The sequence below is a fragment of the Hippocampus guttulatus genome, chromosome 9, assembly GCF_054856545.1.
Source record: "Hippocampus guttulatus isolate MCC_2025c chromosome 9, RoL_Hgut_1.0, whole genome shotgun sequence".
In the NCBI taxonomy this organism is placed as follows: Eukaryota; Metazoa; Chordata; class Actinopteri; order Syngnathiformes; family Syngnathidae; genus Hippocampus; species Hippocampus guttulatus.
The window spans coordinates 1,445,185-1,471,512 of NC_141269.1; the positions used below are offsets into that span (position 1 = coordinate 1,445,185).

The 26,328-nt window shown below is 48.6% G+C and overlaps 1 protein-coding gene across 1 annotated transcript in view; it reads right to left on the reverse strand.

The window, feature by feature from the left end:
• Positions 1–11,072: 11,072 nt before the first annotated feature.
• The window catches only part of LOC147199733 (protein phosphatase 1 regulatory subunit 29-like), a 30,226-nt gene continuing 14,970 nt past the window's right edge, over positions 11,073–26,328 (reverse strand). Inside the window, exons 2-5 of the mRNA XM_086120227.1 lie at positions 18,678–19,089; positions 17,940–18,089; positions 16,867–17,861; positions 11,073–16,519 (exon numbers count right to left, since the gene is read on the reverse strand). Coding sequence (XP_085976353.1) covers positions 14,968–16,519; positions 16,867–17,861; positions 17,940–18,089; positions 18,678–18,848 — 2,868 coding nt within the window. The 5' untranslated portion in view covers positions 18,849–19,089 and the 3' untranslated portion in view covers positions 11,073–14,967. The remainder of the gene's footprint in view (positions 16,520–16,866; positions 17,862–17,939; positions 18,090–18,677; positions 19,090–26,328) is intronic.

Genomic DNA, 26,328 nt, shown 5'->3' on the forward strand with positions numbered 1-26,328 from the left:
GGGGGTTAGCGCCTTGGCTAACGGGCTTGTGCGCTAACGGCAGCAGTCATAATGCTGGCCCTCCTTCGGTCCCGTCTGACGCATTCATTCATCAAAGTACACAATCATTTTTACTGCCCAACAACGTACACACACACACACACACACACACAAGGAGTTTGTCTCTGGTAGTTTAGCCTGACCATGAAACCCTAATTTGGACTCAAAACCCCAATTGGAAACCCTGACTCTGTCTGAAAACCCGAATGCAAAACTTTTTTACTTAAAAACCAAAAGCAAATTCTTGATTGATAAGCATATGTTGAACATACGGAAAATTAATTAGGATTTAATTTATTTTAGTTATTTCCAGCAATTCAATGTCTACATTTCATGTAATATTGTTGGAGTTCAAGGAATTTGTATTTGAGTGGACTTTAAATTATTTAGTATTGCATATTGATTTTTTAAATGATTTATTGAATGGCATAATTAATGAATGAATGCCTTATTTAATGGCCTTTCATTCCACGCCAATTGTGGCAAGTGAGAGCAGTACCCCTCCAGTGCGCCTTGAAAAAAAATATTCCTCCATCAATATTTCATAAAAATCTGTGAGATATATCCAATATTCTCAGGGGAGGGGGGCGTTGGCATAAGTTGTTCACACAAGGGGCTAGCGGCAGCTGCTGTTGTGGTGGTGGTGGTGGTGGTGTTGGGGGGGGGGGGGGCAGTGCACGGCCTGCATACTCATTGTCAGACCCTCACTCTGATAAAACAACTGCCCGAAACAAGCTGCGGTTTAAAAAAAAATAAAATAAAAAATACATGAGAGAGAAAGTGAGAGGCTAAAACAGGAGGCAGACTCATTAAACAAAACGCCGACTGTGAGGCACTAGCGGGAGATGCCGAGTGAGAGGGCCGCGACCGGGGAAATGGAAAGGTCACGGGGAGTCAAATGATTGCGTTGCAGATGGATGCTGCGGGCTCGACCCCCATTGGCAACCCACAGAGCACCCAATGCAAAAATGTGCCCCCCCTAAAGAAAAATGTGTGTGTGTGTGTGTGTGTGTGTGTAGCCTAGATCACAAAAATCCATGCAAAATAAACCCTAACCCCTAACCCTGAACTAGTTAAGATTTTTGGAGAAAAACAAACAAAACAAAAAAAACTCATTCTTTTCAGGACTGAAAAGTCAGTGCTAACAGAAAATAAATGGAAAAAAAGAAAACCAAAATTCTTTGCTAGTTTTGATGCGCGGTTCTTATCGACTTGATGTGGAATTTCAAAATTCTGAGCTCCACCGGCGTGCATCCAAAAAGCCAGTGGGCGGAGTCCGATGCGGGCTCTCGACTCGATGGTGCCGGCGGCGGAGAAACATTGCACACCGCACTCCACATGTTTACAAAAAGACTTTAGAAAAATTGCATCTTTTTATCAACAGAAGAAAGTCACAGTATGTTATTGATGTGAGGTACATTACCACTCAGAATACACAACCATATACAGTACTCTATATACTGCATGTATAGATTTAGAGATATATTTACTGAATATAGATATATTTAGATTTGTTTGTTGAAAATACAGGAAATCATGCAAATATAACACTTTATTTCATGTCTCCAGCGCTAATTCGCTTCATAATAATCCAAATAATAATAATAATAATAATAATTACAATTGGCCATTGCACAATCCCCGGCTGCGTACAGAAAAATGAACGCCACATTTCCCGCCACCCTCTGCCCAACAAACACAGAGAGCTACACATCAGGCTCAGTTAAAAAAACAAAACAAAAAAAAAAACAGCAACAACAACAACAACAACAAAAAATTCCTACATTTCCTTTTTGTACAAAATTCACAGATTTCAAGTGGAGGCGGCAAGCCAAACTTCTGTAGAAAAACAAGCGGGCGCTCACTAAGTTAGCCGCCCATGAGCATGTCGTCGTGGCCCCACTCTGATCTGATGGAGGAGAGCCGGCAACGGACATTAGCGATGGTACCTAGCGATCGTAGCTTATAAATTACGGCTAGCGACGGAAACTCATGCCGCTAACAACAGCAAGTCAAAAGAGTCTTTCGTTCAAGCAAATTGTTGCGGCTCTACGCTCAACAAAACTAAAGATGACACCTGGTCACGTCGCGCACGGCTAACGTTAGCATACGAAGTGTGCCGCGTGCTCTCAGGAATTTTGTAGGGTTGATGAAGGTGTAAAATTAAATGACAAAAATAATGTCAACTCGGAAAAATGCATATAATCGTATTGACAACATTAACTTGTCAACATGATATTGTTCTGAATTATTATTATTTTAGTCCTGTGCGTGATAAGGATTCAAGTGAAGACAAACAGCAACGCTTTGCTGGGTGGTGCTTTTCTCTCCTGCCCCGGTGCGTCGTTTAATGTGCACATTAGTAGATTAGTCGTGCACGTGACAATATAATCCATTAATGGCATCCACATAACGACTATGCATACAATTTATCTTAATTAGAGGCCATTAAAGCAAACACACATGTCGTTAATGTAATGCCGCCGCATGTAACAACCATTCATCCTCATGAAGGAAAAAAGAAAAAAAAATCCCAAACTCAAGCCTGTTATGCTCGTGCCGACACAAAGGCCATAAAATCACAGACTGTTAGCGTCCGAGCTAACACGGCTGAAACTAGCAGACGACGTACAGTTCGGGAATTGACCGAGTTTTGCCCATATTGGCTTTTAGAAAGTCCAGTAGACTTCCAAAAATGATTCCCAAATTATATGAGAATGACTTCATATTTTGAGTCGGAAAAGAAAAAAAAATAGCTACTGGAGGAAGAGAAATTCTTACAAGAATACTGTATAAGGAAAAATGCTAACATTTTTAGAGGGAAAAATATAATTTGTCTGATGTGTCAGTTAACCCTAACCCTTGTTAGAATCTCATTTTTGGAGGGAAAAAAATATTTCTTAAGAGAGGAAACAAGCTGCTATATTCTAGGAATGACATTTCCAAACATGAACTTTTGTCCGCGGTTCATTAGGACGAGGGCGAACGCTCGAGCCGGCGTGAGAAAATGGGCCGCCGGGGAGCGTCGTCTTGGCGACAGCTGCGCGGTCGCACGCGACTAAAACCAACTCATTAGGCTTATGCGTGGAACGTGCGTGCGCCTGGTCGATGAGCAGATAAGTGGATTAGCAATTCAGAGAGAGATTGCGGCAGTCATTAGTAATAAAGCTCGCTTATTAAGATGGCGGCGATGCGACGCGCTCGCCTCAACTGGACGGCCGGAATCTCAAAGCCAGCGGGATGACTTTGAGAGTGAATCGTTTTGAGATGAAAGGGTGGCTCTTCGGGAGGGGGGGGGGGGGGGGGGGTTAGCGTTTGGGCTAAGTGAAGACGTCGTTTGAATTTGGGAGCAATTTGAGCAGAATTTCGATGAGGAGTCGGTCTTTGAAGGACCCTCAGCTGAAAAGCCCTTCAAATGGCGGCTTTGAACCAAAAATGGCCGACATTCTTTCTGGGTCGTTTTTAAGGCGAGCCTTCTTGAGACTTTTTGGGGCGCCTCATCATGATAGATAAAGATGTCATGATGTGAAACTGACTTCAGGGGATGAATTGTCAAATGTAAATTTTCACTCTGCCAAACATGTCATCAATATCGGAAAAAATATATCTACGGTATAATATTCACAATTTAGAGTTGCCGACCTGTCTGGGGTGTTTTGTTTTGGTAGGAGTCTGGCAAAATTTTGACAAAACGGCCCCTCAACGACTGTTCCAAAGCAAAATGGCAGACTTTCTGCGTGTTTTCAGACTTTTTTTTTTTTTTTTGGTGGGGTCTTACTCATGAGAGACATGCCAAACAAAATTTCATATTGCTCGGGGAAAACTTGCTTTGGGGGCGTGTCAAGGTAGCGTGTCAGCTCGCAAGCCACTTGAGTGGACGTGACTTTCCACGAGGACCAACCCTCCCGCCAATTGTAACCACTTGATGGACGTTTATTTGAGCTAGCAAGCATTCGACGCTGTCCCAGCAACCCGCACCCGACTCACTTCAAGTAAGTCAGTGTCAGTGTGGCATGGAGGGACCAGAGCTGGCTATGGGGCAGGGCTGGGGAGGTGGGGGGACTTGGATGAACATTTAGTTATACCACTGAAGCCCCAAAATGCGGAATGAGCTGGCCTTACGCAATCAAATCCCTTCAATGACAAATCAGCTCTTGACATGATCCGAGCTTGTCGCTATCGCCCCCAAAAGGCCCCACCGAGAAATTGGTCTCTCCGCTGACTTACAAAAAAAACAAAAACAAACACACACCCATAGGATGACATGCGTGCATCCTGCAGCAATATCCGCCATGCTGGACTCTTCTGGGTCCAGCGCGAGAGGCAATTAATGAGATCTTATGTTCTTATCTGCTATCTACCAACCTTGACTCTTCATCACCGTCGCCTCGGGCAACTGCTGCCACTGCCTGTTATCAATCGAAGCTGCCACTGCCTGGAATCAATCGATCTGCTGCTGCGGCGGGAGTGCGCGCGTGCGATTGCATCGAGGCATTCCAAAAGTGTCTTCCATCAAGTCTGGGAAATGACAACGAAAATAAGAAACGGCGCGCAGCGAAATGAGCGGGACGACGACGACGAGAACGGCAAACGTAACGTCTCAATCCGACGCCGTTTTGAAGGGAAATGGCAAGAAATGCCTTGCTGCTATTCATTTGCTCATGACTGTTTAAGCCGGTTTCTAATGTACCATAACATACCGTTGTCTAGCGCTTATCCAGGATCGGGTGGCGGAGGCAGCAGCTTTAGCAGGAAAGCCCAGGCTTTCCTCTCCCCAGCCACTTCTTCCAGCTCGTCCCGGGGAATCCCAAGGCATTCCCAGGCCAGCCGGGAGACGTGGTCTCTCCGGTGGTTCCTTGGTGGTCCCGGGGCCTCTTGCCATTGGGACATGCCCGGAACACCTCACCAGGGAGGCATGCTAATCAGATGCCCGAGCCACCTCATCTGGCCGCTCTCGACATGGAGGAGAAATGGCTCGACACCGAGTCCCTCCCGGATGATTGAGCTTCTCACCCTATCTCGGAGGGAACCCGTTTCGGCCGCTTGTATCCGGGATCTCGATTTTTCGGTCATGACCCACAGCTCGTGGTTTCTAATGTCTTGAAACCAAAGACCGGTGTTCGAAGACAAATATTTTTTCATCATGATAAACAAGAGCGGCGATCAAAACCTCGTTTGTGTGGTTACAGCAGCAAGTTTCTGCGGTGGCCTCAACCAATGATGAACCACTGAGATCCAGAGCCAGTCTCGGTGGTTTTAAACCACGGACCATGAACAAGAAGCTACTTTCCAAGGTCTTAGAACCCTGACCGTTGCTGCAGAAGCGACTTTTTTTTTGAATCATAAACCAAAGACCAACATCCAAAACCTCATGTCTTGAAAACAAAGAACAGAGGACCATCCAACGAAATGCTTGATGATGAATCATGATAAAATCAGTTGAGCGCCTGAGCACATTTTATACCGTAAGCGAGAAGATGGTGCGGGAATTTCGGTGGTCAGAGCATCTGTGGAATCGATTCCTCAACCCGTGACGGAAATACACAAGGCAGCTACACATGCTCGACCAGATCAGAGCGGAGGATCTTCAATGTGCGTACGTGTGTCGCGTCACGGTCTCGTGAAACACGGCGTGGGCGTCGCCGTCACTGGGATGATTGTGTTTGCGTTCAAAAGTGTCAATGTGAACCGGCAGCGTGCAATTACATCTTCGTTTGTGTGCGTCTAAGCGTGCAAGTGTGTGTGTGTGTGTAACGGGATTGAAAAGCCCTCCATACTGAAGGACGGATTAATTAATAAGCTCCCCTTCAGTCGTAGCGCCGCCCCAGCCAAATTGCGCAGCCCAATTCGGCAATTTTCAACCCCTCGAGATGCGCAACGCGTGCGCTATCAATTGCCACGCGTCTCGCATCGGTCCAACGACATCGACTTCAAACCGAAAGAGCCCGCGTGTCAACGAGTCACAGTTTCCGCAACAATGGCGGGTGAGAGATCTTTATCCTCTGGGCTTCATTCGTGGCAAACCAAAGACCAAAGTCGACCATCAGCTACTTTCTAATACCGTGAAAGATGGAGCAGTGATGTCTGAGCTACTTTCTCTTGTCATAAACCAAAGGCTATCGATGACAAGCCGGGTTCTTGGCTCATCAGACCATCAATGTCGTCGGCCATAAATGGGTCCGGTTTTCAACCAATGAGCGTTGGATGTAAAAGACCATCCACAAAAAGCTCATTTACGAGGTTTTAAAACCAAAGGTTTTGGAGGACAGAAGCTGGTTGAGCTTTGTCGGAGGAAGATAGTTGTGAGGGTCATAAACCAAAGCCCGTCGGTTCTCGGGCTAGTTTCTAAGACCTGAAAACCGATGGCCACGGCCAGAGAAGCGAGTTTTGGGTGGTCTTCAAACAATGAGCGAGTTCTCATTGTCCGAAACCCAAGTCCACGCGTGAGATGCTTGTTTCTAAGGTCTCAAACCAATCGCCGTCGAGGGATTGTTAGAAGCTACTTTGAGTGATAAACTACAGCGCAGCAATCAGAAGTTAAAAAGCCAAAGAACATTGACGGACAGCGACCTGAAAACGGACTCTTGACGTACAAGCTACATTTTAATTTTTATTTTTTTTTAATCTACTAAACTCAAGACCAAGCATCTCGGAGCCCGTTTTGAAAGTCATAAACCAACAAGCATCTGGAGGTAACGGACGGACAAAAATCATTTGTCAGCGTTGGGTGTCCATCAGAGAGGAGCCACGAGAAGCCCGCACGTCAACATTCGGAGCGCGACGACAGCGCTGGAAATGCCAACAGTTGAAGGTAAAAAAAAAAAAAAAAAAAAAATCAACAATGGGGGGAAAATAAATAAATTCATTCATAAAATCATTTCTACAGACGTTTGGCTCCACGCCGCCTCGGCTAAACTAACCGTTTTGGCACTTTTCGGACCCTAAGTGTCTGTAAACGTGAATAGAAATATGCAGTCCGTGTTTGACGTCGGCAGGTGTGAATGTGGCGCGCTTGCGTGTGATGTCACACCTCGCCGTCGCCGTAGTGTTGTTACAGCGCAACTAGAATCGAGTCCAGCACAAACGGTTGTTTTTATCGCTGCGCGCGCGCGCGCGTGTCACAGTTGAACTCCGGTGCAAACTCGTCCGGTGTCGTTTGTGGACTTTGCCGTCATTTCGGCATAAAATTGAATCCTCAGTCAATCGTTCTCGGCAGCAGACGAACCAAATGCGATCGTCTCCTTTGGAGAGGGCGGGGCTACGGGCCCACGTCGGGCGAAGAGCATCTCGCTTAAGACCTTTCCGGACAGGCAGACTTCATCGGACGGCAAATTGAGGAGCTCGTTAGCTTCTTTGGTCTCGAACCGATGACCAGTCAGAAGGAGCTACTTTTGAAGTCAGAAACTAAATATTATTCTTAATCTTATTTCCGATGTCATCAACTAATGACGATTAAAAAAAAAAGTTTGTTTTTATTCTGCAAATATACCCCTAAATTAGCCTGGCTTGTTTTTTTTGTTTTTTTTTTTTTTGTCGTGAGTCGGAAAACGAATCTAATCAACAAACCATCGACCGGTTCAAGATCAGAGAGCAACGTGGTGTCGACGAACATTTTTTTTTTGGGAACAAAATCTGTGCTTCTTGATGATGGAGTCTGCCGGTCCAGATATAGGCGGCCCTTCAAAAAATCCACACGGCACAATCTGGGCCAAGGCTTCAAAATATTCAACTTTGCGCCAACTTTGGTCCACTATAAATACTAAAGTATGGACCGGGAACATTTGTGATATGATTTCGGAATCGGAATTGGGCCTGGAAAAAAATAAAATAAAATCCCCATCAAATCATCCAAGAGACCCGCCCCCTCCAAAAAAGCCGCGACAGACTCTTGTCGGCCAAAGCCCGGGTGAGCTCAAAGTCGATTTTCCCAAAGCCTCCTTTTGAAAGCGGGACTCTCGGTCCCACGTGATATTTTACATGTTTACAACAGAAAGCGACCCCCTTGTCACGGCGATACCAATCAGATCGCCTCAGTCCCATCGTCTCTCAGTCGTTGGGGTTTCTCGCGATCCGTTAAAACCTGCCAAGGGTGAAGTTGAAGGAAAACAAAAAAAAAAAAGAGGAAGGGTTAATCTTCCCGGGCCGAAGCGATCCTCAAAGCGGTCGTAAGCCATTTTGTGTCAATGTTTTACGGCCGCAAAACAACAAAAAATAAAATCGAGTCAGCGTTTCACAGTAGAGCTGGCCGGCGCTTCAATTAAAACGACGCGGCCACGAGTCCTCGCCAATGGTTCCGGAGGAGCCGCGGAGGGTCCGCCGCAACAGCCCTCCCGGGATGGGGTGGGGTGGGGGGGTTGGGGGGGGGGGGCATCGGTCGGGGCTTCCTGGACGGCCGCGGCACTCGTGGTGATTTATATTTTCAATCAGTGGGAAGTTTGGAAACTGCGCAAACGTAAGTGTCGGCCGTTTGCGCTAATCGGTGTTGTAAACGATATCGTGCAATATCATTTTTTTCCTCTCTGAAATGTTGCCCAGAGGGTTCCCTGGGCCCAGGGGACACCTCAGAAAAGTTTTCAATGAAAATAATATCGACTCGAGGTTTCCCGAAAAGAAGACGACCTCTCGATGTTTCCCTTTCCTAAAAAGAAAAGATTCAAGCTGCGATTCTTGGCATGTAGACGAGCAAAAGACTCGTCTGCATGCCGCCTTTCCTAAACGCCCACAAACGTTATCAACGTTTGCACTCTCCCGCGAGGAGAAGATTGAAGCGAGCATCTTTTCACGAGTGCGTCTGTGATCATCCTTCATCACCGCAAGCGGGTTTGCTTTTAACTGAAATGCCATCAAGCTCCCATTTTGAATTTTCTTCCCTCGCGCGAGCGAATGCGAAATGAAGCGAATGCGGCAAATTGGCGCAAAGAATGAAGAGCGAGATTCTTCCCACGGTTCAAACGGTTGCCGTTGCACTTCACGCCCGAAAAAGGAGACGAGCTATCAATACTGCACTTTCATGGAAAAAAAAAAAGAAAAGACTGAAGTTGTTTCTGACTAAATCTGCATTTGATCTTCAGTTTGAGACAAAATGCCACTCTTGTTGTTGTTGTTTTTTTAGATGCCGTTAGATTTGGACTACATTTCCTAATTTTTTCCTCCCCCCACTTTCTTTCAAAGAAAAGATGGAATGGATTTTTTTTTCCTCATCTACACTGAAAGAATCACCGCTTGACTGTTCGCGAGACTTTACGCGTATTGCAGCGGTTGGCTTGGATCAGTGGATATTTTCCACTTCAAGCAAAATCGATGAGTGTTGAATTGAATCAACTGTTGGAATTTGATGATCGATCCATGACGCCAGCCATTGATCAAAACACACATTTACACTTTCCGTGTATGCTATTTATCAGGTTTGGGGGGGGGGCAGGGGCGTTGGTTTTAATTATTTTTTTCCCATTTCAATGGGCATAAATTACACCAAAAATTTGGGCTATTCTTGGGAGGGGCTTGTCCCAATACGGCAAACAAACAAGTCATTCCAAGAGATTGGACGGATGGGTCCATCTTTTGATCAGACGAGCGATCGCTTGTCGGGTTTTCTAAACTCACCGATAGGTCATCAGCTACAGAATCCTGATCTGGTAAAGCCAGTTGCTAACAGTTTGTTTTATTTTAAACGTCAGTAATTGTTCCTGCCAACATCAAAGTTTCACTTCACCATCAGCAAGGGTTTTTTTTTTTTTTGGTTTTTTTTTAGTGGGGGCGGGGGGCATTCTGGTGCACCTCCACTGAATCCTAAAATACGACTGTGATCTTATCACGGCCACTAAATAAACATCGAATAGTGTTTTGTTTCAGCACGCCGTAAAATGTTATAGAGCGACGCCGTTAAACGTGAAGTGGATCGCTTTAAATAAAAACGACTTCCTTCCCGATAAAACCACCCCGCTGTTCAGAGTGTCGTGAATAAAGTCGCGACACGGCGCTTTAGGAATTCACCGCGCTAATCTTACGTCGAGACCCAAAAATAAATAAATAAAAATGCCTCGGCGGGGCGGCGCAAGCAGGTAAACGCACCACCGCGTCCTCCCTCGTGAAGGAGGCTCCATTTATGCGTAGCCCGCGGTGCTAATCTCAAAGCTAATTGATTGCCGTTATGGCGCAAAAGGCCAAAGCGGGAGCGGGAGAATATTCCGCCTCTATTGACAAAAGTCCCACCCATCTGGGAATCGATCCGACGGCTTTGTGACGATGCCTTTGACGGGAGCCTGGAAAATGCTAGCGGACTCGCTAGATTAGCGTGGAAAGATCAATGCTAGGGAGGGGGTGACAGATTAAGGGATACGTGGAAACTCACTTAAAACATGGCTTTGATCAACTCTGTTGTGAGGTTTCGTGCCTTGGAAGCTTTCAAATCAAGCATCGCATTCGGTTTTTGTTTCTTTTTTCTTTTTTTTTTTTTCCAGATTCCGAAACATTTTGTTTCAAAGATAATCTGTTCCCTGATTGAATTTAGGAAAATAGTGGCGCGGCGAAACATGGTTCCCGCCCGGGCCCTGAGTTTTTTGAGCCCACGACACGGGAGCTCTGCTGGTGGAAAATCCGGAGCCACTGTCAAGTGAAGGCCCTGACGCAAGCCAAGAGGTCAGCAGACTTGCACGGCCTTGCGCTGCATGTCAGCCTGCAGCGCTCGCTTCCGATAAGCGGCGCATAACTGGCGGGTTGGCAAGGTTGCTTGCGCTCGCCCGTGTGTCTGCTGCATGTGGCTCATCATTCCACGTTTCAACATTCAAAATAATCACGGATTGATGTTTAACCGCTGATATCGGCTCATCACCGCATTTTAAAATGCCATCCATTTTTTTTCGCAAGCCCCTTTTGTCGCTTTACACTCGTCGAGACAACGAACACAGCAAGTCCATTCCTCTGCACCAGTGGCACGAACAGCCGCGTCCGGTCACACTCATCTATTTTCATTTGACGCGTGGCGTCGAGCAGACTTGAGGGTTAACGCATCAAGGTTGCCTCTCCCCCCCCCCCCCCCGCCCCCTTCCGGGGGCCTGAAAGCGTGTCATCATCAAGTCAAAAGAAGCCCTTGGAGGTCCACTCGCCCGGAGCGGCGAGGACATCTAATGAGCTCGGCGAGAGAAAGCGGCGTCGTTAATTTCAATCCCAGTTAATCACATCTAACCTCGCGCGGTGGAACGACGTCGGCCTCGGCAAACTCGCACGCTAATGACGGCGGCGGGTGAAATGTACAAACATTTCAAAGATTAATTTGACATTACAATAAAATAACGGGCATAAATCATCATCGTCAACCAGAGCCTCCACCGTTTTGTTTTTTTTTCCTTCTCTTTCCACGATTAACACTGATTAGGTGGCGGGTCATACTGACCCGTGTTTGAAAATCAAGGGGGTGGCAGACTGATTTGGGTTGCATTCGGTCAAAAAGGGGCGGGGAATTTACCCATCACACCCGAGATAAGGCATTTTTCTGGCATATTCCGAAACGGTGGGCATTTCCCAGATAATCAATCTATTACGAGTGCGAGGGCATTTACGACTCCCCCGCGGGCTTTGGCGCTCGCCGGCGGTCGGCCTCGGGGGAGGTCTGCCTCAGATCGGTTGGCGACGCTACACGTCGTCTGTCACGGCTTGGTAAACGAGCGGCCGCGTTTGCTGGAAGGTGAGGCTGACTTTGGCCGTGGCTATCGGGAGGCATAACGGGGGGCCCGGGGGGGGGGGGGGTCTCTAGATAAGAGGTGGTGTCAGGGGCTTGGGGGGGGAGGGCTGCCGTGTCAACACCAGCGAGGACCGGCCGGCCAACCATCGGGTACAAAACATTCACCAATTTCCAGCATTTGAACCTCTTGCGTGTCAAATGGAACAAAACCGAAAACCCTCAACGAAAAACTCAGCACGACACAAAAGGTGACGGAAGGAAATGAAGGCAATTTGCCAGCATTTCTCCTAAGACGCATTTCAGGCAATTTGGAGGGAGGTCACTTTTTCACAGAAGCCATTTTCAAGCGAAAATCAAGAGATTCAACACCAAAGTAGGAGCTGCATTTTTTTTTTGTCTTCCTGCAGCGTTCCCTCACTTTTCGAAGGTGGTATGTTCCATTATTTTTTGGGGGTGGGTGTTTTTTTTTTGGTGTTCCGATTCTTCTTCATCTTCAATTTATAAGACGAAGACCGGTAATCATGGCAATTCGTTTTCGGTTTCCACAACAAGGCAGCATGAACCCACCGGCATTGGAACTTTGACTACAGGTGTGCCGCGGGATTCTGCTTAAGGTAAGTCATTTTAAAGTAAAAAGAAAAAAAGGTTTATTTTGAAGTTCTCACCGCGTTGGCGGCGTGTTACCGTCATGCGTGGAACAAACAATTGTGGCTCATTGGACTCGTCTTCCCGACGATGCCCGACGCATAAACAGGCAGGAAAAAAAAATTCTCGAGCATTCTTTTGCAAAACAAGATCCCCCTCGTCAACAGCGAGCGGTGATTAGGGGCAGGTATTGCAGTGCCCCATGAGAGGTAGCAGATGGGGCACCTATTTTCGATTTAATACATCATTGGGTTGTGACACTTGTGTCGTAATTTTCTTTCTGCGTTTTCCTCGCTGCTCCCGGGGCGCTGTGCCATCCGCCCTCCGCGTGTCATTCCGTGAGCCGAGCGGGATTGGCAGATTGTTTCTTTTATGGGGCAAACGCGAGCAAAAGAAATAAATAAATAATCATCATAACGGGAGCAGTCAGAGGAAAAAGTGACAATCCCCCTGAAAGCCAAAATGACAATCAAAGCATCCCTCAGAGCACTTTGGTCCGCAGCAGGTTTGCGTTGTTCGTGTTGGAGGCAGAGTGACACTTACACCTTGGCGACGCTTCGGGCTCCAATTTTGAGTTTCGCCAATCGACCCGAAATTTGGTGGCCGCTTCTATTATGACGGAAGGCTCGAAAAAGTCTCAAATATCCAAAATTGAACCCGGAGTCGGCCATTTTGGGGCAAACGCCAAAGCTTGAACCAACTTCTACTCGGTAGGAAATTTGCCCAAACCGGCAGGATTAAAATGCACGAGTCTTGGGTTTACGTCACTGCGTGTTGGAACGTGGCAGCCACGTTCAACGAGTCTTTGTAAAATATGAAAGCATCAGTAACGTCACGAGGAAGCGAGAAAAAATAAAAAAAGCAGCTGGCACCAGTTTGGACAGTAAACATGAAATTTACTGTAGGTGGACTAGTCTGTCATAAAAGGACGCTTGAAAATTGTCAAGGAAAATGAACAGCAAGTCAAAATATTGCTTTGAAGCAAAGCTCAGATTTGTGTGTTCGAGAATTAAGATTTTGCCCAATGCGGTCGGTCACATGCAGGTCAAGCGTGCTGTTACAATTGAACATTTTGAGGATTAAAAAATAAATAAATTCTGATTTAACCGTAAGTAGAGCAAACTTGGGCAAAGATAGCAATCGTCACAGGACGAATGTAGAAATCTGAAGAGCGCACGGCCCACTTCGAGGGCTTTTATTTTGTCTTCATTTGGGCGAATACCCAAGAAGTAATTCACTCAAATGAGTCCCAATTAGAAAAAGAAAAAGGTCGACTCAAGACAGATTTTTGGGGTTTTTGAGGCCTGCGCCACCTAATGTGGGCGCCACGGTTGACGATCTTTCCGAGGGTTTTCCAAATTAATTAATAAAAACCTGACATAAGGATGCCCAGGGGGGGGGGGGGGATCAATTTAAAAAAGAAATCAACGTCCAGAGCCACAAAAAATGACAGCCATGTCTATCAAAGCAGGATCGAAGAAAAAGCCCCAAGAACTCCTCGCTGACCCTGAATTGGGAGTCGGCCATTTGATTGGGAAAATCCATCCGTCAAAAGCCATTTCGGTGGGCGGGGGCCGACCTCACAAATGAATCATTTTGATGGGGCTTGCCGGCAGTATGCAGAGCAGCTCTACCGAGCTAAGAAAGAAACACACACGCATACACACACACTTCCGCGGTGCAGACATGACCAACACACGCAGTCGGGTCTGTTTCGCAGATCGATACGCGCCCTAATTGCCAGCGAGAACAATTAGCCCGATAACTCTCGCCTGCTGTTCTTTCGCCGCCTCTGCCGCCGCACAAGAGCGAGCGAGTCTTCTCCAACAAACGCTCATTCCTCATCCCGCTCGCTCATTATCTGGTTAAATGGCGCCTGTGTAGGAGGAGCAGGTGTTGGCGGCGCGGCGGAACGATTCTTGGGCGGTTTGATGGAATTAGAGGGGAAGCGAGAACGAGAACGCCGCCTTAAGCCGAGCAGAGGGCGGCCGCTGGCCGAGCGATAGCCGTCCCCCTGGTAATGAGGTAGTTGGTTAGAAAGAAAGAAATGAAGCATTTTCTTAAACACCTTTGTTGAGCCTGAAGGTGTCAAACACGAGAACCAGATCCGACCCGCTGCAGCACTTGAGGTGCTCCAATAATGTGGGTTGAATAACGTTGTCTCAGGTTGGCCTTTTCTTTGGGGCAGTGGGAGGTAAAAATTGCGGCTCGGCGAGTGCATCGGGGCGTAACGGAGAACAGCCCCCCCCCCCCCCCCGAAAGCTGAAAAAGGGCCAAGGCCGAATATGCGGGGGTTCATTGGCATACGAGAGGGTGTGTCGACATTTTAGATGGTTTTCACAGTCCTAGAGGCCCCGAAACGACAATGTGGCCCGTGACAAAAATGACAACCCTGACTTAGCTCATCAGTGTTGGGCACCTGCGAGGACCAAAGTGCCAAGCGGGAGGCAGTGGAATTCACATCAAAACATTCTCGAGGGAAAATATACACTCTGAACCTTCCCTCCAATGGGGGAACTGAGAGGAAACGCGTCCTGCTACATGATCACCCACATGAGTCGGCTGTTGGCATCCAACCTTCCTTTGATACCGTTCGACTCTGCTTACAGCTTTTGCTGTGCGGAAACGCCCTTCCAGTAGTCTAAAATGTCATGAAGGTCCTCGTCCTTGGCGAACTGCACCTTCTTGCGCAGAGCGTGGCCCGCCGCGATGTAGGACGCCTCCTCGCGGGGGTTCTTTTTATACGGGCGAAATCGCTCCCAGATCCGCAGTGTGCTCTCCGACGAGTACTCGGGACTGGAGGAGTAGCCCGAGTTGTAGTGGTGGTGGTGGTGGTGGTGGCGGGCGGGCGACAGCTGCGAGTAGGCGGCCGTAGCATCCCTCTTGGAGCGCCCTCGCGGTTTGAGGAAGGACGCCTTCTGGGCTGGCGAAGGCGACTCGCTGCCACCCTCGTAGTACAGCGCGGGGAAGGAATGGCGGTGTTCCGAGCTGTGGTAATCCGGCTGAACCTCCAGGTGGTGGTGGTGGTGGTGGTGGTGCTGCTGCTGCTGCTGCAGACCAGGACCAAGACCAGATGCCCCACCTCGACCTCCACTACCATTACTACATGCCACGCCACCGCCATTCATGTTCACACCGCCGCCCCCATTGACGCTCCCCATTCCGTTGCAGCCCCCTACCCCACTACGCACCGGGCTGCTTTTTTCCGACGGGTATTTGGGAGGCTCGCCGCGCTTCTCGGGAACATCCACGCCGAACAACCGGCCGCTCTTGACCGCTCCGCTGGCGGCAGGGACTCCGCAACGGTTCTTGGACACGGCGGTGTCGGCACTCAACTGCCTCTGAAGGGGCCGCACCGCATTGGCCGGGGGCGGGTCGCGGTAGGGAGGGGAGAGGAACCCCCCACCGCTTATACCTGGTCGTTCCGACAGGGGCATCACCAGGGGCACTGGGGCCATGGAGGGAGGAAGAGGCTTCTGCTGTAGCGGAGGATGAGCTTGAGGGTGTGGAGGGGCTTGAGCTTGAGGATGGGACTTGGGGTGCACCTTCGGGGAAGAGGCTAGGACTTGATCTCCTGAAGCAATGGGCAGGAGATTGCGCGCGTGGGGCGCCATGCAAACTGGAGGCTGCTGTGGGGCATTTGCGTTCTCCGCGGTGTTAACGGAGGCATCCAGTTTGAGGGCGTCAATGCAGTTGTTGATGATCTGGTTGACCTTGTCCACCTCCTTGGCGATGGTGGAGATCTCAGACGCCGAGCCACGGCCGTCGTCATCCGAATCCTCCGCAACGTCCGCACCGTGTTCGGCTCCAGCGCCTCGCATATCCAAAACCAGCTCCCCGCCTGCGCCCAGCGCTACCGTCTCCCCGTCTCGGGCCTCCCCGGCCCCTCCGGCAGTCCTCACGTCCATGTAGCTCCCCTTGGTGCCCATGGCCTCGGAAAAGGCGCTGGCCATCTTCTCCACCTGCGGTAAACTGGAGAGGCGGGAGGAAGTGGTGTTGGCCGAGCCGTGGAGCATGCCGGTGCTGGAGGAGGCCGACGGGGGCAGCTTGCTGCCCGCCGCCCCTCCGTGGTGATGCTGGTGGTGGGCCTGGTCCTGGAGGCGCTGCATGGCGGCTGGGTCGTTGGCCACTGCCGCTGCCGCTTCTGGGCCATACCTGAGGGAAGGGGAGACAATGTCCCATTTCATGATGACTGATTGCTGGTACACCAATCTGCCTACTTCAAGTGAAACTGAATGACCTTCATGACAATGTCAACTCAAACGTTTTTGGGGCACCCGCTTTTGGGTCTTCAGGCCTTCTCGCCTACATTTATGATGGTTTGGATTTGGAATTTGGAGAACTGATCGTGAAATGTCTTCACTCACTAACTCGTCTTACACAAATGTAAGCGGCCAATTTAAACATAAAGTTGCAGTGGAAAAGCGATGATGGTGCCGATAATCAAGCCGCTAGCCACTTTCGGGCTCTGACCCTAAGCTTCGAACAGAGAGCTCCCATACCTCATCTCCAGAATGGTTTTGGTCACGCTCAAAGCTTTCTCCTTCTCCTCCTGGATGCGTCGCCGTCGGAGGCAATAGTAGACACAGCCCAGTACGATGACCATACCGAAGAGACACCCAAGTATGGTCATGATATAGTGCGTGGTGGTGGATGGGTTGCTGCGGGGGTCCGCCGGTCCCACAGCCCGCGTGGTGAAGGACGAGCAAGTGTGGTTGTAGCGCTGGGATTTTCCAACCGAGGCGACGCAGTAGGTGTAGTTGGTGTGCGGCCGCAGTTTATCCAGCGTCACCACCTCCCTTTTGTTCTTCAGGGGCATGATGTCCGCCACGAAGGTGTGGTTGTACTGCGACAGGACGTACATCTTGCTGTAGGGCCGTGGGATTTGCACCACCACGGAGGCGCCGAAGAGCGACACGGTCTGGAGCTTCATGGAAATCTCATGGTTGTAGGTCGGATCGGGCGTGGACGAAAAGCTGGGCCGGTGATACAGGCCAGGGTCCGGGTTGTCCAAACCCATGCCGGAGCCGTCCAGTTCCGACCCGGTCGATGAGATTCCCGGAATGATCACGCCGTCTTGACACCTGGTGGAAAGGAGGATTCTGGCATTCCTCCCGTGTCCGGGCGAGGGGCCCAGGAGTGGGTAACCGTTGAGCTCGCGGGGGGTCTCGCACTGCAGGCGGTCGTAAGTGTGCGTGACATTGTTGAAGGCTTCCAGCCAGGTAAGGAAGCTGTAGAGCTCGCAGCCGCAGTGGAAAGGATTCCCGGCCAGCTCGCACACCTGCAGCCGGTTGAGGACGGTGAAGGTGGACGGGTCCAGGCGGGCCAGCTTGTTGGATGACAGATCCAGGCTACTGAGGCTGGGGCTCTCCCAGAAGGCATTGGCGGCAATGACCTCAATGAGGTTGTGCTGAAGGAAGAGGCACTGCATCCGACCCAGACCTCGCAGCATGCCCTCCGTCAGGTTGGTCAGCTTGTTGTACCCCAGCTGCAGAACCTGAGAGAAACACGAGACCCAAGTCTCACACACTCTTTACGACAACCGCACAAGAGAGACGAGCACTAAGGACAACACCTGAAGGTTCGCCTGTCCGGCAAAGGCCCCGTCCTCGATGTAGCTGATCTCGTTTTTGGTGAGGTTGAGGTCAGTCAGGTTGGTGAAGCGGTACATGGAGGTGAGGAGCACAGCCTTCAGCTTGTTCTCGTTCAGTCTCAGGTCGTGAACCTGGACGGCACATCCCATCAAATCATTTGTGAGCCAAATATGTTCGAGAACATTTTCAGGAACCAATGACCTACAGTGACCTTTAAATCAGGGGGTCCATGAACCTCTTTATGGGGCTTGAGTATCTTTTGAGGGTTTAACTTAAGACTTAAACCCTTGAACCCAGCCTGGACCACAAATTCGACTTGATACACTGAACGGGATCTAACGTTCAGAGCTTTTGCAAGCTCGAGTGAGTCAATATTTCCCTTTAATTCGGTCAAATCATGCTTGGGTTGGAGCCTATTTCAGGTGATTTGGGCCAAGCGCACGGGGAGTCCCGAATTTGTTCGTCAGTCAAGAAAAAGATCCCAGTAGCTAGTAGCCTCTCTCAATCAGGCCCAACCCTCGAACCTCGATCAGGCAAGACCTCGGCCGAGTACACACATAGGTCCCCATCTCAACAAAAGAAGGAGATTTTGCAGTGAACCATCATTAAATTCTATTACTACTTGGCCGGGTTCCGACAGAACTCTTACCCAAAGAATAGTAACAAACTCAAAGAAAATCAGAGTTGAAGCAGTCATAAAAGTAGAGAGCGCCACTGACCGTACTGTTGATGTGCTGGGGAATGGTTTCGTACGGGGGCTGGTTCTGACTGCAGATCGCCAGCCAAACGTAGCCTTTGTCCCCCTCGATAAGCCAGCAGTCTCCGCTGACCACCGTAGGCAGTCGCAGGAACAGTAACGCGGGGAGGAGCAGGAGATAAAGGAGAGCCATTGTTGGGATGGAAAATCGGGAGGAAAAAAAAAAAAGACGGAGGTTGGAGGATCTCAAAAGGGCCGCGACGAGGCGCGAGAAAGGACGGGCTGGTCTCTGCAACGATTTAGAAAGCGGCTTCCAGCATCGTTCCCATTTTAGGTGTTCCACATGCAAAGGTTCTGAAGACGCTCCCACCAGCTGCTACTCATGGCCCCGGAGCGGGACGCGTTCCGACCAACCCAGAGAATCCACAGCCAGTCTACAGCAACACAGAAAACATGACAGAATGCATTCAAATCGGACATTTTATGCAAAAGAGGCGGTGCTTGGCGGCACCGCGCTTGCTCTGACCCCGGTTGTCTCGCTAATGAAAGCCGTACTCAGCGTTAACGTAAGAGGCCACACCTTCCTCCGCTTGTGCCCGCCACTCACAAAACAGATGATTTTCAACCAGACAATAAAAAAAACCTGAAGGGTGCTGTAACCGTTTGTCCGTGGTGGATTTTGATCCGAGGTTGCCAGAGAGCCGTCGAGAGACCTGAGAAGTCTTTTGAGTTCTGGAACCGTCTCAAGCGACAAGTGGGGTGGGGGAGGGTGTGAGCCAAGAACCCCGGAGGAAAAACTGAAACCATTAGTGGCTGCAATTGTGCCATTGAATGGCAATACAGTAAAGCCCGCAGGTAAAGCAACGTTGAATGGAAAGTCGGCTTTTACACAGTCCAATTATTCACCTTCAACGTCTCGCAAGCACACATGTTGACATGCGGCGCGGTGAGAAGAATGCAAATGGCGGCCACCGCGAAACTTTTTTCCCCCGCATATTCTCAAACGGGGAGGACAGGCTAAATGGCAAACAGAGGAAGCTCCTTGTAATTTGCATGTTTTAACAGGACGCTTGCTGACATTCAGCTGTTTACCTTCCTCGCGGGGATTAGCCGCAGATTAGCCGCTAATCCGCCGTAAAATATGATGAGACTCGGCGCGGCGATGCAAACTCTTTTACTCGTTTAGATTGCCTCCCGCAGCCAAGTTGAACGACGGGAGGACGAGATGAAGGCGGAGCTCTTACAAACACTCCAGAAACAAAATGACAGACACTCGATCTTCTCTCATATTTATTGATACCTTCTGTGGATGTTTCTATCCAATCCCCCCACAATCCTTCGACACAGGTGGTCCAGGACGACGGCCTCCCCAAAACTGGGACTTTGCCGTAAAATAAGGACTGAATGTCCACTTGAACTGGTCGGACCCAGGTTCAGGATTCAAATGTTCATTCTGAATCGGGACTCACGAGTCTGAGTTCTCCATTGACTTGACATCAACTGAGTCAACTAGTGGACTGATGCTGACCACACAAAAGGTGAGTTAGCAGAGTCATGGAAACGACTCGGGAAACGACTCGGAAAAAATTGACTCCCTGGAAAACGAGTCGCTTGATTTGGGAGAGTGACTCGAATCAACGGTTGCACTCCAATATCAGACTCAAGTGAAAATGAAAAACAAAGCTGGCTCAGATGATCTGCTTTTGTGACTCTCGCTGGCAGAATTCCATTTTTATTTTTTTAACGAACGAAGGGTTCGCCCGAGGAGCCAAATCAGCAGTGTCTGCAGCGAGTTAGCATATTGGAGTCAGTTACCCGACGCGGCAATCGGTCTGCTAATCAAGTCAGTGAATCAAATAATCGGACTCATGATTCAGTGAAATCGGTCAGGTGACTTAAGTTCGTGAGCTCACCTCAGCCAACAACTTTGTTAATGACTCAGTTGAATCAGGTGGGCTGAATGATTAGAAATATGGCAGACTCCTCTCGCTGGAGTCAGTGAACGATCATGTCAATCTGTAGCCTTTCCAGTAAGTCTGCCCATTTAAGTCAGTCACGGTAAAGTTGAATCGTGTGACTGGCGCGAGTATGTCCGACTCACTGCAGATCGTGGATTATTCCTTTGTAGCGAGCGATTGATTCAAATTGAACTGACTGGAGACACTCCGATGATTTGCTCTATTGACTCAAATCAGCAATCGCACCGTAAACACGACCAGCTGGGTGACGGACTTTAGTTAGCAGACTCGCGAGGAAGCTCGGATGGTTCAGATCAATCGGGAGAGTGACTCGAGGCCACGGATACAACGGAAACGGTGAAGACTCGGGTGATTCAATTGGCAGGCACACGGGAAACATGGCAGATTCCGATGACTGGGTTCACTGAATCGAGTCAGACAATGCACCACAAGAACCGTCGCGGACTCAGATGATTCAAGCGAAACGGGTAGCGAATCGATTCGGAGGATGCATCAGACACAACAGATAATTCAGTGTAGACATCAACTTCATTTTTTTTCCAGGGGGTGGTGGGGGGGGGGGGGGGGGGATCATCTACAAATGTGTCAGTCTTGCCAAGAATCAAATCAAACATTTGAGCGCAACCGTGGTTGCACCTCGTCATCAGTGGATCAGTCGCATGTCGTGATGACAGAATGGAACAATGCACTGTCAAGCGCGCGGGGGGGGGGGGGGGGGGGGGGGGATGGGCGTGTGAGTGACGTCTGGAGTTGTTATTTTCGCCCTCCCCGATATGCCAACAGTGACATTTATTCCGCCTGGCCGCCGTGAACGATGAGTCCATTAAGCGCTCCCTTGTTGACTGACTGACGCTGGCTCAACATGACGCTCATTAGTTTACTTTGACATCAGATCCGTATTGTCCTAATGATGCCGACTGTATTGTTCCAGTTTTTTTTTTAAATCTTTTCTTTTTTTTTTATTGCAGATGCTCGCCTTGGCATCCCTCTGCCTTGATTGAATGCAACTTATGAGACGGCTTGTCGCCAAATCGCAACCTGACACCTTTTGTGTCGCTCCCCCGCTGGTCTTTTATTATCACCGCTTTTATTTTGACAGGAAGCTTATTTCACTGCCTTTTCTTCTCGAAATGAGCCTCTCTTTGTGTTTGATTACCGTCTGTCACAGCAGCGCTTTAATTAAAAGTTGTCAGGGTTTTGGCTCTCTCCCTCTCGCTCAAGCAAATGACAAGTTCCCCAAAGTGGCTGACCTGGTCCACTGACAAAATAAAAATGCGGTTGGCCTTTGTTGAGACTTGCTCGCCACTTCATTCGCTACACGGCCGCATGATACAAAGGTAAAGATGAAAGTCGATAGATGGAGAGATTCAGATTGAGGGAGGGAATTAATATACTGGGCCTGTCTGATTTCCTCAGCTCAAGTGTATTTCGAGAGCACTTGAAAACAACCACGGCCGTATACAAAGTGCTACCCATGGAGCAAAAACAATTCATATAGCACGAAACAATAAAACAATCCATTTATAACGAAGACAGTCGAAAGTACAAAAACAGTCAAACTAAAAAAAATAACGTCCCATGCCGAGTCAAAGAATAAAACGGAGTTTTAAGACGGGTTTTAAAGACGGGCGGCGAGGGGGCTTGCCCAACGTTCATTCCGAAGAGAGGGAGCGGCAACGGAAAAGGCTCCATCCTCTTCGCGAGAGGTGAGCGGCGGCATTGTGGACCAACTGGAGAGCCTCGATGGAGGATTGGCTGACTAAGTGCATGACAGTAATCCAGCCGAGATGTGACAAAGGCGTGAATGACAGTTTCAAAGAGCTTGTTTGTGTTTGATCCACATCAGCTTTTTTTTCAGCAACACAAACAGAACGGCCCCATCGTCCTCTAGGATCCTTTTTCAACCAAATCCAAAAGACAAAATGCGCGCTACAATTTCATAGCATTTACTGAACGTCTGATCAGCATCTTGGCGTGATTTCCGGGCAAACTTGTGATTAGTGCTTTGGAAACATCAAATCACATTGACGTTGACACAACTTCTGTGGGATTTTGTTTTTCTTTCACTAACTACTTTTTGTTTTCTCTTTACTGAGACCGAGAATCTCTTCAATTCATCAGGTAGCCAATCCCAGGAGATCCCATATGAGAACTCCGCCGCATTCCCAGTTCCTTCCAACCGCTCTGCTGGAAGCAAAGCATACACGAGCTGTAAGCGACATGTCGAGAGCGAGGAACACTCCGGGGAGGCTTGAAAGCAGAAAAAAAAAAAAAAAAGGTGAGAAAGCAGCACGAAATTGGATTTGGAGGTGCAGCGTGGCGGCTTTTTGAAGGAGAGGATGGCGCGCAACTAGCACAAACGGGCTACGATTCAAACAGCTTCCCGCTGTTGTCACCAGCCGACGTGAGCGGATCAATCAGGTCATCCCATGCGTCCGTTTGTGTTCACGCTGACAAAACAAAATCGACGTTTCGCAAAGTCAAGTCTGCAAATATTGTTAGGTGGCATTGTCCTCCTCCTACCAGTTCTGTGTCAGGATGTCCGCAAAGATCCGGATAGAATCCGATTACAAACTTTTGACTCGGGTCAAGATTTTGACAAAAAAAGATTGATGAACAAAAAAAATGTCGCGAGACCAACGAGGTACAACTAATGAGGCCGGTTACAGTAAACCAGGATGAAACGAGAGGAACCAAAAATGCTTGCAAGGGGCAAAGAAGAGATCAACGAAAATAGTTTGTCTCCAAAAGACAAGAGGAGCCAAAACACGGATAGAACAAACCGTGGAGAATATTACAAACCCAAAGACTGCTTACGTGAAAAAAATAAAAATAAAAAAAAACTACAAAAGGTGACAAGAAAACTAGGGAGCAAAAACACGGAGCGTCTGGAGAACGGCACTAGGGAACGCATCCGTGAGGAAGGCCAATTATCCGACACCGGCTTGTCCGTTTGGCAGTCCTTTAGTGGTGCGGCGATCGTGATGCGAAACAAGTGCGCCGCCGGAGGGAACGCCCGCCGCTCCGGTAAGCAGCCGCGAGAACGGAAGGCCTTGGGGGGGGGCAAGTGGTAGGTAGCGGGCCCTCGCGGGGGGGCGGAGACACCTCTCGCCGGAGGACGCCGATCGCGGCGGCGATCAAACGAGCGAGAAGGAGCGCAAAGGCGATGCGGAGGGCTGGGCGGGGTTATAGCCTTAATTTATCGGTTTTAATTACTCCGCGCCGTCTCGACGGCACCACCGGCGGGCTTTGAATTCCTTTTTGAGGTTGACCTTTGCATGGAAATGAGAACGAAGGGGATGATGAAGAGGAGCCGAGGAATGAACTCGGCTTTAATCTTTAAACGGGCCGGCAGAAGAAGGAAGGAGGAGAAGCAAAAGGCGCCAGGGCGGCTCCCCGATAAAAGTGAATTAGGCTCCAAATTTCCTCCGTGCAAGTCAGAATATGAGCGCTCATTTTTTTAAATTGAATTTTTTCGTTCCAAAACAAAATCGTGAAGAAATCGACGTCGCTCAAGACAACTCGGCTGAACACGTGTGAGGGGATAAACATTTGCAAAGACGGAAAATAACATTTCAAATAAATCTGAGCTCCAAATCGAGTGTATGAACGCGCAAAATGAAAATGAAAACATTTCACACTTCAGTGTGGGACAATATAAAACATGTGAAAATTGGTTTGATTAAAAAATAGACATATATTCAATAAACATGGAAATATACTTCAACATTTTGGTTTGGAAATATTGAAATAAAAATGACATAATCACACTGTAACTAAAAAAGAACATTTATGAAAAGTTTTTTTTTTTAACTAATAAACTGTATATTGGACTTTTCTATTTTCGATTGGATTCGTTGAGCGAGGCCCACTTGCCGACTGAAGTTTCCTCCCGTCCGCGAGCCGCGCTCAACCTTCACCGGTGACCGAAGCAAGACGATTTCCCTCTTTTGTTTGCGCGTCGTGTCGTCATCTCCCATCGGACGACATCAAAGTAGCGCTCGCCTCCTCCGGAACAGAGGCCGAGGCTTTCAAGTCGGCCGTCTTCGATCCCTTCTCAAGAGTCTCGATAGCCATCCCGAACGCTCATTAGCTCAACGAGACCATTTTTACCTCCCAATAGGAGGAAATGCAAAGTCCGAATACTTCACCGTCAAATCAAGCAGAATATAGAAAAGCAGATCAAAGACGCTTGCGTTTCGTCCATTCGGCCGACGCACAAAAGAAGAAACCAAAAAAAAATCTCGCGAGGGGATGCAAACGGCTTCAGCGAGCGTCCACTTCGTCCCACCTCCGGTGCGCGGATATTCATTCACCCGCAGGCCACCCGTGCCGAGGGAGGCGCGCGCGGGCGCCAAGAAATGTGCCGACGTGACAACGAGGAAAGTCAAATAGCAAATGCGGGGCAAGGGTCAAGTTTCAGTTCTCTCGGGGATTCGGCGTCATGGCGCCCGCGACGTAGAATGCAAGAACCGCGAGTGGACGTGGAATTATAAATAAACCACTAAAATGATGTGGTTGCACAAGTGTGCACACCCTCTTATTATTTTGTGATGAAGTGAGGAGGTGGGTGGGTGGGGGCGGGAGAGGGGGGGGGGGGTTTAAAGTGGTACCAGGACCTCAAAGTGGGCTATGCTACAGTTTCTTTGGTTGAAATATGCCCGTTTGCAAGGTTAATTCACTTTATTTGATGTTTAGTTTGACCATTTGGCAATGGTCACTCCAATTTTTGCAAAAAAAGTGACAGACTTGCAAGTTGACGCACCGCTATGCAACATTTTTTATCTGAAAGAAACAGTTTGTTTTGCCTCTTTCCCTTCTCACACACACGCGCGCAGAGTTTCTCACGCACAAACATACGTAAGCGCACACACCTGTGCAAGTAAATGAAGGGCCAAGCTGTTCCTGTGAAACATTTCATCTTGCTGCGGAGTGCGAGTGATGGTGAACACGACGCCCGAGGCAACAGGAGGAGTAAACCCAAAAAATAAAAATGAAAAATCCAAATGAGGCTGACTCACACTTTCAATAATAATATATATTTTTTTTAAACTTTTTTTTTTTCACCCAACTACATAATTTCGTACGCTGGCTTAAAAAAAGTAATTAAAAAAACAGCAACACTTGAGGGGGATCAATTAGGTGCCGGCAGCGGTGCCGAAATACGCATCAGCGGCACTTCCTGTGTCCATCGCCCATTTCGTGCCAAGAATACGAGCGATTTTGAAAGACCCAAAACTGTTGCGGTACGTGACGGCTGAGATGCACTCTCAAAATAGCCGGCTCAAAATTAACCCGGATCGGGTCCAAAACCTTTTGAGTTATTGGGCACGAATAAATCAATAAAGAAATGGATGAATTCCAAAGTGGGGGGTTGGGGGGGTGATCCTCTCCCTTTTGCCGTATGCAAAAACCTTTGGGGTTATTCATTGAACAAATACACGACGAAACAACCAAATTTTGGGGGTTGTATTAAGATTGATACATTTGACCCAACTTTTGGAGTGAAGTAATTAAGCCCCAAAATTTGAACGCATTTTGGTTCGTTTTAGAATGTGCGATTGTGTACTCAATGTGCAGGCGAGAACACGAGAAGGCAATTCCTGATTTTTAAAAAGTCACATTTATCCAAGGGTCAACGGCACAAATTTTCAAGTCAGAATCTTTCATCTTAAGATTGCTTGACCAAAAACA